We start from the raw sequence: 15,506 nt of genomic DNA, 5'->3' as shown, positions 1-15,506 counted from the left end.
TCCCCTGAGCACTGTCTGCCCAAGGCACCCCAAAACCTAGAGCTGACTGGCACGGACTGACAGCAGGCTCCTCCTCTGGGGTTGCACAGCTCAAGGGCTTTCAGTGGCTGCTGCTAGCTTGGCATCCCTGCTGAGAATGCTGTGCCCTCCTTGGGGAAAGTGCCAAGCAAGGCCTGGCTGCAATGAGGGGTGAAGCAAAAGCAGGGTGTCTCCCCATGGGTAACACACACACTTGGCGGTTCTTCCCAGAAGCTTCTGCAGTTCACAGCCTGGTTGCAAAAGAAGAAATGTCTCAGCAGAGAATCCAGACTTCTGGGAAAGTGCAGGCCCTGCTTTCCATGCCATTTCATGCCATTTCTTATTGCTTCCTGGCTCTGGAAGGTGATATGATAACCATCTTCAAGTTATCATAGAATCATAGAGTTGGAAGGGACCACCAGGGTCATCTAGTCCAACCCCCTGCACAATGCAGGAGATTCACAACTACCTCCCCCCCCCACATACACACCCAGTGACCCCTACTCCATGCCTAGAAGATGACCTAGATGCCCTCCCTCTCATTATCTGCTTAAGATCATAGAATCAGCATTGCTGACAGATGGCCATCTAATCTCTTCTTAAAAACCTCCAGGGAAGGAGAGCTTACCACCTCCCTAGGAAGCCTGTTCCACTGAGGAACCGCTCTAATTGTTAGAAAATTCTTACTAATGTCTAGACGGAAACTCTTTTGATTTAATTTCAACCCGTTGGTTCTGGTCCGACCTTCTGGGGCAACAGAAAACAACTCTGCACCATCCTCTGTATGACAACCCCTCAAGTACTTGAACATGATTATCATATCACCTCTCAGTCTTCTCCTCTTCTAGCTAAACATAGCCAGCTCCTTCAGCCTTTACTCATAGGACTTTGTCTCCAGACCCCTCACCATCTTTGTTGTCCTCCTCTGGATACCTCTCAGGACTGTGATATAGAGGATGGCACAGCGTTGTTTTCTGTTGCTCCAGAAGGTCAGACCAGAACCAACAGGTTGAAATTAAATCAAAAGAGTTTTCAACTAAATATTAGGAAGAACTTTCTGAGAGTGAGAATGGTTCCTCAGTAGAACAGGCTTCCTTGGGAGGTGGTGGGCTCTCCTTCTTTGGAGGTTTTTAAGCAGAGGCTAGATGGCCATCTGACAGCAATGCTGATTCTGTGAACTTAGGCAGATCATGAGAGGGAGGGCAGGAAGGGTAACGTCAGTGCTTAGCTCTCGTTTTTAAGCAGATGGCCATCTGACAGCAATGCTGATTCTGTGAACTTAGGCAGATCATGAGAGGGAGGGCAGGAAGGGTTACATCAGTGCTTAGCTCTCGTGGCCCTTTCTTAAATGCCCAGGAAAATGCCAATTGCCACTTTGGGTGGGTTTTTTTTTTTTTGGTCATCTTCTGGGCATGGAGCAGGGGTCACTGGGTGTGTGTGGGGGAGGCAGTTGTGAATTTCAAGTATTCTGCAAGTGGTTGGACTAGATGACCCTGGTGTTCCAACTCTATGATTCTAGGGCTGGGGAAGATCTCTCTCTGCCAGAGAACTGGGATATCCACAGCTAGTCAGAGAAGACAGTACTGGGTTACAAGGACAAACTGTCTGAAGCTATTTTGGATGCTTACATACCTATGCTATCTTCTATGACAGTGGTGCCAGAGACGGCACGCAGAGCCCTCTCTGTGGGCACGCGCCGTCGCCCCAGCACATCTAGAGAGTTGTAAATCCAAGGCAAAACCTTCCATGCGTTTTGGCCATTTGGTCCCTCCCCTTGCCCGCCGCGCTAAGACCCTGTGGGATCCGCCTGGGCCTGCTTCCTGCCTTCCTTTCCCCCGCTTCCCAGAACCTCCCGATGGGCCTTCAAGCGGCCGAGCGGCTCCGGAGCAGCAGCAGCAGCAGGCGTCGGCGGCAGGGCGGGCATGGAGTGGCGAAGCCGGGGGCTGCTGCTGCTGCTGGTCGGCGTGCAGTACGAGAAGTACAGCTTCCACAACTTCCCGGCAGCCGAGCTGCTGCCGCTGCAGTGCGCCTACGCCTACGTGCTGGAGCAGTATGAGGGCGAGGGCTGGAAGGAGAGCATCCGTGCCCTGGAGGCCAGCCTGCACCTCCACCGCCTGCTATGTGACAGCGAGGCACACTGCCACCAGCAGGGCGCAGGCGGTGGCGAGGCACCGGGGGAGCCCTGGCTCGGGGAGCCGGCCTTTGGAGAGCCGGGCCCCGGCACCGTGCTGGACAAGGGGCTGGCTGAGCTGGAGCTCTTCGGGCATGTCCTGCGGTGCACCTCCTGCCTACGGTGCTGCAAGCATGGCCTACCCGTCTTCCAGCTCCACTACCCGCCAGCTGAGACCCTGCACGACTTCAAGTGATGCACCCCTTACCTGTACCTGCACTGCATGCTCTATAAGGTGAGGGGCGAGCCCCCTGGAGACCATCCGGGCCCGCGATCCTGTGCAGAGTGACTCCGCTAGCATGGGATGAAGTGGGGATGTTAATGTATGAGTTGTTTTTTCTAAACTAAAACCTCAGTAGTCAGGTTAAATTGCCATGTTGGCACTTTGCGATAAATAAGTGGGTTTTGGATTGCAGTTTTGGCACTCGGTCTCTAAAAGGTTCGCCATCACTGTTCTATGACCTCCTTTAGAACCAACAACTTATTTGGATAAAATTGGCCAGCTGTTGACAGGGCCCCAAATTTTCCACTTCAGTTAGTGCATTCAGGCTCCTCAGGAAGCAATCTTTATGTTCATTGTGAACATGGCTCCAGAATGAAGATCAAAAAATCCATACAATGGGGCCATAAACAGGTGTGGGTGTGGCTGTTTCTATAAGCCCAGGGGAACCTCAATGTTTGCAGAAAAATCAGAAAAGTTTTTAAAAAATTTATTAAGCAAACCAGAGAAGTGATGTGTGTGTTCTTGCTAAGGCATGCAACTCAAACAAAAAGAAGTTGACTAAGATCTTGTGGGGATCATTGTTGGCATTATAATCATTGTTGGCATTATAATCAGGCATTATAATCAGTAAGGCCGTTTATGCTTGGTAATTAGCAGCGAGTTCCAGGCGGAAGTGCCCGCATATTTTTTTTTATTTCTTCCCGCTGAACTGTCATTCCAGACGTCACTGCAAAGCTGCGGCATACCTGCTCTGCATTTCTTAAGAGCCCCTTTAACGCGACCTTTTGTATTTGCTCTGCCCCTGCATCGACACATTCACTGAAGGAAGCATGCAGAATCACAGCCGCAGCTTAGCTATGCAAACAACTATTGCTAACGGCTATGCAAATGAAGGAACGAAGAAGCAGGTGAGTGGGGGGGATGGAATTTGTTTGACTTTCTCCTCTTGCATCGGGACCGTGAATAGATATTTTAAAGGTTGGATTTAAAAAATCAGCATTCAGCAAGGCCATTCCTTCTGAATACCCCATTGCCCCTCCTGTTCTTTGTTTTTGGCACACTGGCACTTGCCCAGATCACAGGCTTATGTTTTTCCTGACACGTGAGTTAATTGATCAAGGAGTTATGGATTAGATTTTATGATCTTGGAAGTCTATTTTGACCTGCTGACTGACACCGTGAGGACTAGCAACCTGCAAAAAAAGAAGAAAAAGAAAAAGCAATGGATCGAAGAGGGCAGAGTGCACAGACACTCCAGCCAAGAGAATTATTGCATCAGCTCAGACGATCTCTATCAGCTGGCCTCCTGACAAGCCTTATCTAGGGGCATGGCACACAAAGAGCAAAACCACAGTGCAGAAAGAAACAAAGGTTCCTGCACGCAGCCACTCCTTACCTCCAAGAGTCATCCCTGCTTCATAGCATTTTCGAAGGCGGCAGGAAGGGCAGTTTTTTCTTCTGAACTTATCAATGGTGCAGTCATTTCGGCTGGCACAGAGGTATTTCTGTTTACCTTTAATAAAAAAAGAGAGGCAATAATAAGAGGATAACAATCATCCTTGTGTTGCTAGAACCATCCTGAGCCAAGAGGAAAGACGAGGTATAAATATTTAAATAAATAAAAGCTGCAGAAACATTCTTATTCATACAGCAAGGATCATATACTTTTTAAAAATAATACAAAAAATTTAACCAAGGTAACCCAGAGTCTGTCTGTTTAAAGCAAAATTCTTTGACCTATACAATTATGCAGAACAATTACATTTGCATATATTTATTCTGCATTTTCCTGTTTCTGCTAATGATGAGGCAGGGCACAGGAAGAGCAGTCTGCCATCTTCTTTGACTTCTGAGAATCCAGGTGATGACAGCTAAGACTCCCCAGGTGCAAATATCTGCAATGACACATTTTATTGTTGTATGGTGCTGTGATGGAATACAGAATCCTGCTTAATTGCTGCGTGACCCCCCTGTCCCAGACTCAAACAGACTCCTCAGAGAATGACCAGGAAGAGGCAGCGACCACCCTGGGGTAAGACCCAGAGGCTCAGGGGCACCCATCCAAGACCCAGATCTCTTAGTTCCCAAGGCTTCCTTTGAAAGACCTGCCCCTGAAGGGTTAGATACAGATGCTGCTGCCAACGTGCCAGAGTCCAGACCATCAGTCCCCCAGGGGGGAATGGCAGAGGCGGCAGGCCCACCACACGGCGGCCGAGTGACGACAAGGAGCCTGGCTGGCAGCCTGTGTTCCAGCTACTGAGCTAGATTACTGTCCAAGTGAATAGAGTGAAGTGCAGGATTGGGGCTTAGCCAAGCCCCGGCCAGGTGAAGCTGAGGAACAGGGGAGGCCTCTGGCTTTCCAGGAACTTTAAGCCCTGGTTTAAGCAGAGAGCAGAGAGATGGCTAGCATGCGTCTCTGCTGTCTGTGAGCTTGCTGCCTAGACAGCAAGCCCCTTCAGAAGACTGGTGCTGGCCGCCAGCTGCTCCGCTGACTCCAGGAGGAACAGAATGAATGCCTCCGCTTGGACATCATCAGCACCTCGATGGGCCAGGCCCATCATTCTGCAGTCATCCCACTGGCTGCCCATCAGGGTGCAGTTCAAGGTACTGACTATCATGAACAAAGCCTTGTCGAGGTCTTCGACCTGATATCTGTAGGCAGGGGCGTAGACTTTCCAATTTCCTGGGAGGGCTGGGCAAGAGACATTGCTATGACATCATGGGGAGGAGCCAGTGACATCACAGGGAGGGGCCATAGGGAGTTGTCGAGGTCGACCTTGTCCCTTTGGGGCTCCCCAGAAATTTAGGGGGGCTTCCTAGAAATTTAGGGGGGCTTCAACAAATGTTATTCAGACAGCTGAAATACAACTTTCACTTTTAATTAACAAAGCAAACAGTTTATTTACATTTTAAAAATTATAGTAAAATCAAATATTCTCCCTTGCAATATCCAAAAACATCCCAATGAAGCTGTAGTTGGTCAGCACCCAAGTCAGTTTTGTAAAAGTTTAGAATGTATGTACTATCCTCTCCTATGACAAACTTTAAAATTTTGCGACACATCTGAAGAAAAGTGATTGTGTAAACTGTTCTGGATATTATCAATGACTTCATAAAAGATTTTCCTGTAGAAATCCTTACGAGATTGAAACTAGTGAGGATCACACCTGGCATCAACACATAGTGCAGGTTTTCTGCTAGGAATGGTAAATCTCTAAATCGAAGCCTTTTACTGTCATGACTTTTAAAGTTTTTAGGCAGTTGCTCTGTACTCTCCTTTGCAGAAGCAAAAAGAAGTTCTGCTTGATGGAACTGTAGATTACTTTTTTGAAGAGCTGTGTTTAATGTGTCCAAACGACCAAACACAAGAAGCAGTAACTAGCATGAAGTAAGTAGCAAATCTAACAAGCTTTGTGCATATGCATCTGCTTTTGGCCCAGGTTCTCCTCTCTCCTCAGAAGATTCCATTAGACAAGGAATAGAGAATAAAACTGCTGCTATCGTACTGCCCTTGTACAAATCTATGGTGAGACCACACTTGGAATACTGTGTACAGTTCTGGTCACCACACCTAAAAAAGATATTGCAGAGCTTGAGAAGGTGCAGAAAAGAGCAACCAAAATGATCAGAGGCTAGAGCAACTGCCCTATGAGGTTAAAACGCTTACAGCTCTTTCGCTTGGAAAGAAGGTGGTTAAGGGGAGACATGATAGAGGTATATAAAATATGCATGGTATGGAGAGATAATACTAGAACGTGGGGTCATCTGCTGAAGCTGGAGGGTGAGAGATTCAAAACTGATAAAAAGAAGTATTTCTTCACGCAACGCATAGTTAAATTGTGGAACTCCCTGCCCAATGTTGTGGTAGTGGCTGCCAACTTGGAAGGCTTTAAGAGGGGAGTAGACATGTTCATGGAGGATAGGGCTATCCATGGATATTAGTCAAAATGAACCCTAGTCATGATGCATACTTATTCTCTCCAGTACCAGAGGAGCATGCCAATTATATTGGGCGCTGTGGAACACAGGCAGGATGCTACTGCAGTCTTGCTTGTGGGCTTCCTAGAGGCACCTGGTTGGCCACTGTGTGAACAGACTGCTGGACTTGATGGGCCTTGGTCTGATCCAGCAGGGCCTTTCTTGTGTTCTTTTCTTATGATACATTCTCAAAGAACTGAATCAATTTCCTATAATTTGATGCCACTGACAGTAAGGAAGCTGCTTTTACAGTCCACCTAGTAGGGCAAAGGTGTCTCAGATTTATGTTCTCTGCCTGCGGAAAGTGTTTAAACAAAGCAAGAAGTTTTGGTTATAACAAAGGTGATCATGTCAGATAATCAGGAAATTTCTACACATAATAACATTTTCGGACACATCATGTGCCACTAAATTCATAACATGTGCAAAACCATGAACATATAGTGCTCTTGGCTCCTCAGTCTTTACAAGAGCCTGTTCTCTACTAAGATGTCCAACAACATCCATCATCGCATTGGCCATGACATCTGTCAAGAGAAAGATCAAAGCCGCAGAGTACATCTTTCAAAATAGAAAAGAGTTTTAGCAGTGGTGAATTCAGTTTCATAAAATCCAAAAAAGAAGATAGATAGATAATTTATTTGCGGCACTTAGCCAGTCAAAAAATGATAAAACGGAAAGCATGGACTAATAGATTCTTACAATCAAAGAATTACAGTCCGAGTCTTAAAACATTTTAAAAACATTTAAAAAAAGAATTACAGCTGGGACACATCTGTCAATTGCGCTGTTCTAAGGCGACAAATTTTCATTGCTGCTAAACAAAATTTCACAACTCAAAAAAAAAAAAAAAGAATTCCTTTACAAACATATCCTCTGTAGCAATGCAGAAGCAAAATGAAACCTGTTCTTGTGTGGTGAAATCTGTGGTCTCATCAACAATTACATTGTAATAAACAGCTGCTTTAATCTCTCTCACTAGTGTACGTAGAGCACTGTGAGCCATGATCTCAAGCATTTCAGTCACAATGGTAGGTGAAATCCTTTTGCAGTTTGTATGATTCAGCCATGATTTCAGCTGTGTAACATCTGCAGCACGTAGCAGCAAGAGCTGTTTCAGGTTTGACTCTTCTTTGTCATGGCTGCACACTGTAATGCCCTGACGGGCAAGGTACCTTACTGATGCTAAAATTGTCAGCAGTGCCTTTCTAGCATCTCGCATTTACTTCTGCTGGCCTTCTGAAAGCTTGCTCTGCACATTTACTCCTGCTTTAACAGAGGCTATAGCTTGGACAGCTGAACAGTGCAAGGTAGAATTCTGATGGGTCTGAAATCTAAACAGTGACTTCTTCCAGTTTGAGAAGCCATTTTGAACAAAAGTTTCATGTGCATCCTGTCATTTGCTGCTAAGTGACAGCAGTCACAATATGCATTTTCCATTGCCACATCATGAGAGAGCCATTCATAGGGTCTTTTTGAAGTATCGGTACTGTTGGCCTGGCTTTTGCTTCACAATAGAAGCTCTCTTCTCTGAAAAGGGAAGTGTCACAATGCAGAATTGGCTGGAGGTTGTTAATAATAGTATGTTGGACTGGTTTGAGTTGTGAGGTGTATGTGGCCACCAGAGATGTTCTATTGTCATTTTCTTTGGGTTTGTCTAGTACCAAGCTGTGCCTGGCTATCATTCTGGCCTTTCCAATCATCTTTTTAACCATATCAGCAGGATATTATAGTTGCAAAAATGCTTGCTGTAGCTCCTTCAAGTGAGTATCTCTGTCTGAGGGGTTGGAGAAGATACGACTACAATGTAGGGCTTGGCTATAGACAATGGATGGTTTGATATGGTCGGGGTGGTACCTGGAGGCATGTAGATATGTTTGCTGATCTGTCGGTTTCCAGTATAATGTGGAGCTTGTGCGTCCCTCATGTATTTATACTATGGGGTCCAGGAAAGTTATTTCTTGTTCATAGTTAGATTGAGTGTGGAGTGGAAGTTGTTGAAAGCCTGGTGAAAACTTTTGAGGGCTTCTTTGCCATGAGTCCAGACAAAGAAAATGTCATCAATTAATCTCATGTAAAGGAGAGGTGCCAATTAGTAGGAGTTCAGAAAACGCAGTTCTAGATCCGTCATGAAAATATTGGCATACTGTGGAGCCATGCGGGTGCCCACAGCTGTGCCACTGATTTGAAGGTTTAACTCCTCACTAAACCTGAAGTAGTCGTGGGTGAGAACAAATCCTGCAGAGTTCAGTGGCAAGATCCTTTGGGCCATTGGAACAGGTCTTTAAAGGCAATGTTGTGAGCTCTAGCCCTGCAGCAAACCCATAAACAGATTCCAGCAGACGGAAAGTCCACGAAAGCAGTTTTATTGGTTAGAATCGACAGGTTACAGAAGCCATATTCAGAATGACACTAGTAAGGGGCTAAGGCAAGGCACATGGCATATATGGAAAAGCAAAAGGAGATAACCAGTAGCCCAGGCAACCCCCCTCCCAGAGGCAGGAAGGAGTACTTGGCAATTCCCACACTAAAGGAATCTATGAAGGACTCTATGAAGTCTAAACACGGGGCACGGACTGGCCTTGGAGAGAACTGCAAAACAGCACCTGGGAGCACAACCATGAACTGTCTTCATGGCCTGCTCCTGACAAATATATAAATTGTATAACAAACACACAAATACATACTAACAAACAGGAACAAAGCCCCAAAGAATCATGGAAATTGTAATATGATACAGCAGGAAGGTAGGACAGGACTGTGCTTCAGCTGCCATTGTAACTGAGCCCCTCATGTGAGCTCTGGTTTCCCAGGGGGGCTCGAGCCCCCTGTCCAAGTTCGGGGGGGGGGGGTCTCGAACCCCTCAGCCCCCCCCCCATAGTTTATGCCTATGTCTGCAGGACCTTAATGCATTTGGCCTCAACACGTTGGCTCATCTGCTCAGAGCTTTCTGCAGTACTGCCGTGCACTGCAAATGGGCAAGATCTCCAGCTGCCTGTGCGGATGTGCTTTCTCTGTTGTGGCCCCCACCTTGTGGGGAGGTCAAGAAGGCTCCCGGGCTCTTGTCATTCCACAAGCTATGTAGAACGCCATGGGTCAGGAGAGCTTTACAGAACGGTAATATGGCTATCCTGTAACTGAACAGTGCATGAAGATGCTTTATAAAGGGAAAGGGGCTGTGCATATGAAGTATTATCAATTTGCTGCATGTATTATCCTGTGGTCACTCCATTGTTTTCTACTGATGTAGTACCATTTTTCTTTATTATATCCACATTCGGTATCATGCCTAATACACTGTGCTTATCCGTATTTTGGTAATCCTAGTCGTGTTATATTGCTTACTAGATGTCTCCTCATATTGATGGATTGACCTACACTGTGCTTATTCAATTTCTCTACTTATGGACTGTTTTCCACTTACACTGTGTAATCCGCTTTGAGTCTCAGTTAGAAAGGTAGACAGTAAATACAGTAAATAAATAAGCCCTTGCTATTAGAGCTAGAACAACTGCCCAGGTTTGTCCAATCCTCAAAACAATGGAGGTGATGGAAAGTGCCACCAAACTGCAGCCAATTTACAGTGACCCTATAGGGTTTTCAAGGCAAGAGATGCTGAGGTGGTTTTGCCTCTGCATAGCAACCCTGGCCTTCCTTGGTGGTCTCCCATCCAAATACTAACCAGGGCTGATCCTCCTTAGCAGCTTCTGAGATATGACAAGTTCAGGCTAGCTTGGGCCATTCATAATGCAGGACACAACTAGTCTCCAGAATACAGTAAACCTTATTTTTGGATTCTGCTTACAGCAGGATTGCCACCTCTGCTGAAAATGCCACTGACCATTACTATTTACATTCTGTAATGCTTGTGGGACGGAAGTCTTTGACCCTGACTGAATGATGTGATGCTGTAGAATATTTATGAACATTCTAGCAACTCTGGGAGAGAAGCTTTCAGCAACATAGACAATGCAGATTTGGTAAAATTGTTCATTTGACTGGGGTTAAAACTTCACACAGACCCCATAGAAAGAAGCTGTGCAGGACAGGCTGGAACCTGGAAAGCTGTAGAGGCCAAAGTTCTCATTTTCAAGCCTGCCACAGGTGGTGATGGCAGCAGATATGCTTATTTTTCTGGCAGCACCGTGCCCACTAAGACTCAATCTGCACTGCCGTTTGGAGTGGTTCAGGGCCTTTTGCCTTCAGGTCCCCAACAGGACTTTGAGACCTGAATGGCACGTTGTAATAATACTGCAAGATGCTCAGCTGATAGTTGGTAGTATTCACTCGGAGGCAGACTTCACATTAAACATTGTTGTTGAAGAGGTTCCTGAGGTATGACTCTTTCCCTTCATGGCTATTTCAAGCTGCCAACAAAGGGTTAGGTCAGTGGCTGGAGTGGACAAAAATGTCTCCTAACAGGAGGGAGTTTTAAAGGAGGCCCTTATTCATCTTCTGTTTTTTAAAAAAGCCATCTTTAGACCTTTCCAGGGTTTGAAGACTTTCCACCCAGCAATCCACTCCCCTGACCTTGATGGTCCAGGCTAGCCTGATCTTGTCAGAAGCTCTAAGCAGGGTTGGCCCTGGTTAGTATTTGGATGGAAGACTACCAAGGAAACCCAGGGTTGCTATGCAGAGGCAGGCAATGGCAAACCTCTGCTGTTTGCCTCTCGCCTTGAAAACCCTACAGGGTCACCATAAGCCGGTGTGACTTGACAGCACTTTCCACCCAGGGTCAACGATACCCTTCCTGGGCAAGGTGCTCAAGAGAGTGGGATCTGCTGAGATGCTTTTCAGGTATTCAAACAGTCCAGCCCAGTGCAGCTGGCAGCATTTCACGTCCACGTTCTCACAAAACCTTGTGGAAGTCCTAATTCCCTCCTCTCCCACAGACTTGAGGTGACTGAATGCCACTTGGCGGCCAATCATATAAACACCGAGCCAAACAATCAATTATAAACGCTGTCTGTTTTTGAAAGTCTTCGCATTTGATGTTCAAGTCCATATCATCATCATTCTTTCACATTTGTGCACAGTCTTATGGGATGTCTAGTTCCTCCCTGACATCACTGAGTGGCCTGATCTGTCCACTTGTGACCCTGGGTAGAATCCTCTCACTTACTGTGCAAATGCAAAAGCCCCTGCAAGCCCCTGTTGTGCAAAGGCAAAGCTCTCTGACAGCTGTTCAAGCTGGTCAGTGGATGGGTGAATATCAGATGCGGCCCATCGAACACAGTATGTTCAACCATTTATCATGGGTACTGCAAAGTTCATGACATTCCTTTCAGTCTGGTTGTAGGGCTGAAACTGCCTTGGTCAACCTAATGAGCGTCACTAGGCAGCGGAGAGGGTGTGTGTGTCCCAGTTAGCATTTCTGGATGCCTTCATTATTGATCATACTATTCTTCAGAGACAACTGCCTGGAATGAGCTTGCAAGAAACTATTTTTTGTAATAAATCTTCCACCTCCCCCAAGCCCAACAGCTGATTCCCTATCTGTCCCATTCTGACCTAGCGACAGTGATCCATGCAACTGTCACCTCTAGACTGGACTACTGCAGCTCGCTCTATGCAGGGCTACCTTTGAAGCTGCTCCGGAAAGTTCAACTGGTCCAGAACACGGTGGCACAGGTCCCCTCTAAGAGCACAGCTGTGCTGGCTTCAGGTTGAGTACTGGATCAGGTTCAAGGTTTTGGTACTTAACTTTAAAGCCCTAAATGGTCTGGGGCCATTGTGTCTCTGGGACCGCCTCTCCCGATACACTTTGCAGAGTGCGTTGCACTCTACTGAAAAGAACTTGTTGGTAGTCCCTGGCCCTAGAACCACCCAGCTGTCCGTGGCCCCAGCCTGGTGGAACTCTCTGTCGAATGAGATCAGTGCCCTATGGGACCTAGCCCAGTTCCACAGGGCATGTAAGACGGAGATGTTCTGCCAGGCACATGGTTGAGGACAGCGACGGTTATATGGATTGGCTGGCCAACCTGCCCCCTCTCCACCCCTCTCTTCCCTTCCCTCCCATTCCCTCACCCTGCCCTGCCTGTCCTTTCCCGTTCCTTCTCCACCCCCCTTGCTGCTGCCTTCCTGGCCTCGGGCCAGTGGCCCCTCCTGGAGGTTACTGGCATTGCTGACGTCCACCTCTGGCCAACCTCGGTGAGGATATTTTTTATAGGAGCCAGTTATTGAATTAGGGCGCCATCTAAGTTTAAATTGGGTTTCGTTTTAAAGTTTTAAGCTATATGTTTCAATATTATTGTATTTATATGTACTCATTCTGTTTGAAGGTTTGAGCCCAGCAGTGCTGGGGAGGGCGGGGTATAAACTCAACAAACAAACAAATAACTATTGTAGCAATTACATGAGCTCCCAGTTTGTTTCTAGGAACAATTCAAAACGCTGGTGGTGACCTTTAAAGGCCTAAATGTCCCCAGGAACCCCCTGCAGCCATATGAACCTCCCCAGGCCTTGAGTGCTTTGGGGATGAGACCTTTCTGCCTGTCAGTGCAGCAGGAGGTGAGATTAGCAGGCATGTGGGGCACAGACTTCTTGCGGGTGGCACCAAAGATCTGCAACTCCTGTCTCCTGGAGACTTGGTTGCCCCCCCCCGCCGCCACCCCCCCCTCGTTTATGGCCTTCTGGAGACTAGTAAAAAGAGTTCTTTCCTGGAAGGGGGGAAGTAAGCCTTTCCCCTTAATTTCTTACCAGACTTTTCTTACCAGACTTTAAAATGTCATTTATTCTGCTTTGCTTTTAGTGCTATTCAGTTCTTTAATCTTTGTTGCTCATTTTAAAATCTTATGTTCAAGCTGATATGGCATACTTTGGGAGGTGTGACTGTTTTATTGCTAGTTGATTTAGTTTCATGTTGCTCAATTTATTGTTTTAAATTTTGTGTTGTAAGCCGCCTTGAGTGATTTTAAATGCCATGAATAAATAAATGAGAAACAGCCTGGAACATCAAGATAAAGCCATGCTTTTAAACTAAGCACAGACTTCTCTAGCCACACCTGCACCACAAACACAAGCGGCGCAAAACCTAAAAAGCCTCCTTAAATGAAAAACCAGGGCACTGTCAATGGGGCGAGCGCTGGCCATTCTTCTGCCAAAGGGACCGAAGGTCAGTCAAGCAATGGCCAGTATTGGGCAGCCAACAGGAACGAGAAGCGTGTTGATCATTCTTAAATTGTCATCATTTCTTGACATTTCTTTCTGTGGTAATGTGTTTTTAATCAATTTATTTCTAGAGCACCTATGTGAAACAAAAATAAGGCACAGAACTTGCTCTCGGGTTTATAACTTTGGTAAAGCAACAGACGGAAGAGAAGTATATGAGGTGTGTTTAACACCGCCAGCACAAAGAGGTGAATTCAAATTCACCAACAGATGGAGCCAGACTGACTTCCAGTGTCAACGCAGGAAAGCCCGCCTGTGGAAGTGAAGCGTGTTCTTTGGGGTTTACGGAGGACCGTCAGGAGAGAAGCAGGCGAGGAGGAGAGAAAGGGCAGCAAACAGAAATGTGGGATATATCATTCGATGTGAAGAAATCAAGCCTGAAGAGGAAGGTTGAGAGAAAGAGGTGGAAAGGCCAGCCAAAGAGCCCTGGAGATAGAAAGGACTGGAAAACAGAACCAGAAAATAATTGGGAGAAGTTCTCCCCCCGCCTCCCCGGGCGTCGTTCAACTTTTTCCAATGGAAAAAATGGACATTTCTTATGTAGCAAATTTGTTTTATATAGATGCTGAAAAGAACAAACACCAAACTCCTATGAAATACGTTCCCTATTACAATGAGTGAAATGCATTTGAAGATTTTATTCCTATGTATAGGATTTACTCACAAGGAAGGATACCCTAAATGTAAGACACACACACCCTCCACATGTTATACACCCCCCCCCCCAAAAAATTCTGGACATAATTGTATCTTATGTCTCTCTCACCTGGAAAAAAAACTACTCTTGCATTGGAGAAGATACTATTTTTATGTGAAATAATCTAGTATTATATAATAATTCCTCCAAAATATTGTCGAAGGCTTTCATGGTCAGAGTTCATTGGTTCTCATAGGTTATCCGGGCTGTGTAACCGTGGTCTTGGTATTTTCTTTCCTGACGTTTCGCCAGCAGCTGAGGACAGTGTCCTTCAGTGTTACTCCTCTGAAGATGCCTGCCACAGCTGCTGGCGAAACGTCAGGAAAGAAAATACCAAGACCACGGTTACACAGCCCGGATAACCTACGAGAACCAATTCCTCCAAACATATTTACATGATTTACATGGGACTAATTTTGTCCATGGTTAATATGCTATTATGCATAAGATGATATTATACCATTGAAAAATTATAATTTAACTTGAAATCCAAATATGCTGTTCTATTATAGCAATATGAGACGGGAAATAGCTTCCTTCCCTTTACTACCAACCTTGTACTGTCTCTTTTCAGCTTTCATTTCCCCTTATTTCTCAGTTGGGCACATAGCAACTGACATAATGCTAAAGGCAGCACAGACTGCAGCAATTTGCCATTGTCACTTTAGCGTGGATATAGTCCTTGATTTTGCTTGTAGAAAACTAAAGGTGTTTATACTTCCACATCAGATAAGCATGCCAAAAAATACAATTTCATATGCTGAATTGTCAACAAATGCATTTTATGTAGTTAAACAGGTAAAATAACTTTAGGCTTTATTTTACCTTATTTATATCTCGCCCTCCCCCTGCCTAGGGGGAAATATAATGCCTAGGGCCCTCCCCCTGCCTAGGGGGAAATCATGAAATATAACTTCAGCCATAAATTCATAAACATATAAGCACTAATAAAATTAAGATTTAATAAGATGATATGGATCCAAACAGTCTAAAACCAATCTAAAAAGTGGCAGCACCTAAAAATCCCACAGCACCCTCCCCACATTTAAAATTATAAATTTAAACAACAACTAATCAAGGCATTATTATCTGGTCCCATAGATACGAAGGTCCCAGACCGTTTAGGGCTTTGAAGGTAAGCACCAAGACCTTGAACTTGATCCAGAAATCAACAGGGAGCCAATGCAGCTGCTGGAGCACAGGACACATATATGTGCCCTCTAAGGGGTCTTCGTAAGGATTTGTGCAGC

At 45.8% G+C, this 15,506-nt stretch overlaps 1 protein-coding gene across 1 annotated transcript in view; it reads right to left on the bottom strand.

The window, feature by feature from the left end:
- Positions 1-15,506, bottom strand: part of AR (androgen receptor) — a 280,055-nt gene that overhangs the window by 63,501 nt on the left and 201,048 nt on the right. Inside the window, exon 3 of the mRNA XM_056859314.1 lies at positions 3,808-3,924. Coding sequence (XP_056715292.1) covers positions 3,808-3,924 — 117 coding nt within the window. The remainder of the gene's footprint in view (positions 1-3,807; positions 3,925-15,506) is intronic.

The sequence above is a fragment of the Euleptes europaea genome, chromosome 13 (genome assembly GCF_029931775.1).
Source record: "Euleptes europaea isolate rEulEur1 chromosome 13, rEulEur1.hap1, whole genome shotgun sequence".
Classification (NCBI taxonomy): Eukaryota; Metazoa; Chordata; class Lepidosauria; order Squamata; family Sphaerodactylidae; genus Euleptes; species Euleptes europaea.
The sequence above is the reverse complement of the archived record's forward strand: the minus strand, read 5'-3'. Positions and strand labels throughout refer to the sequence as shown.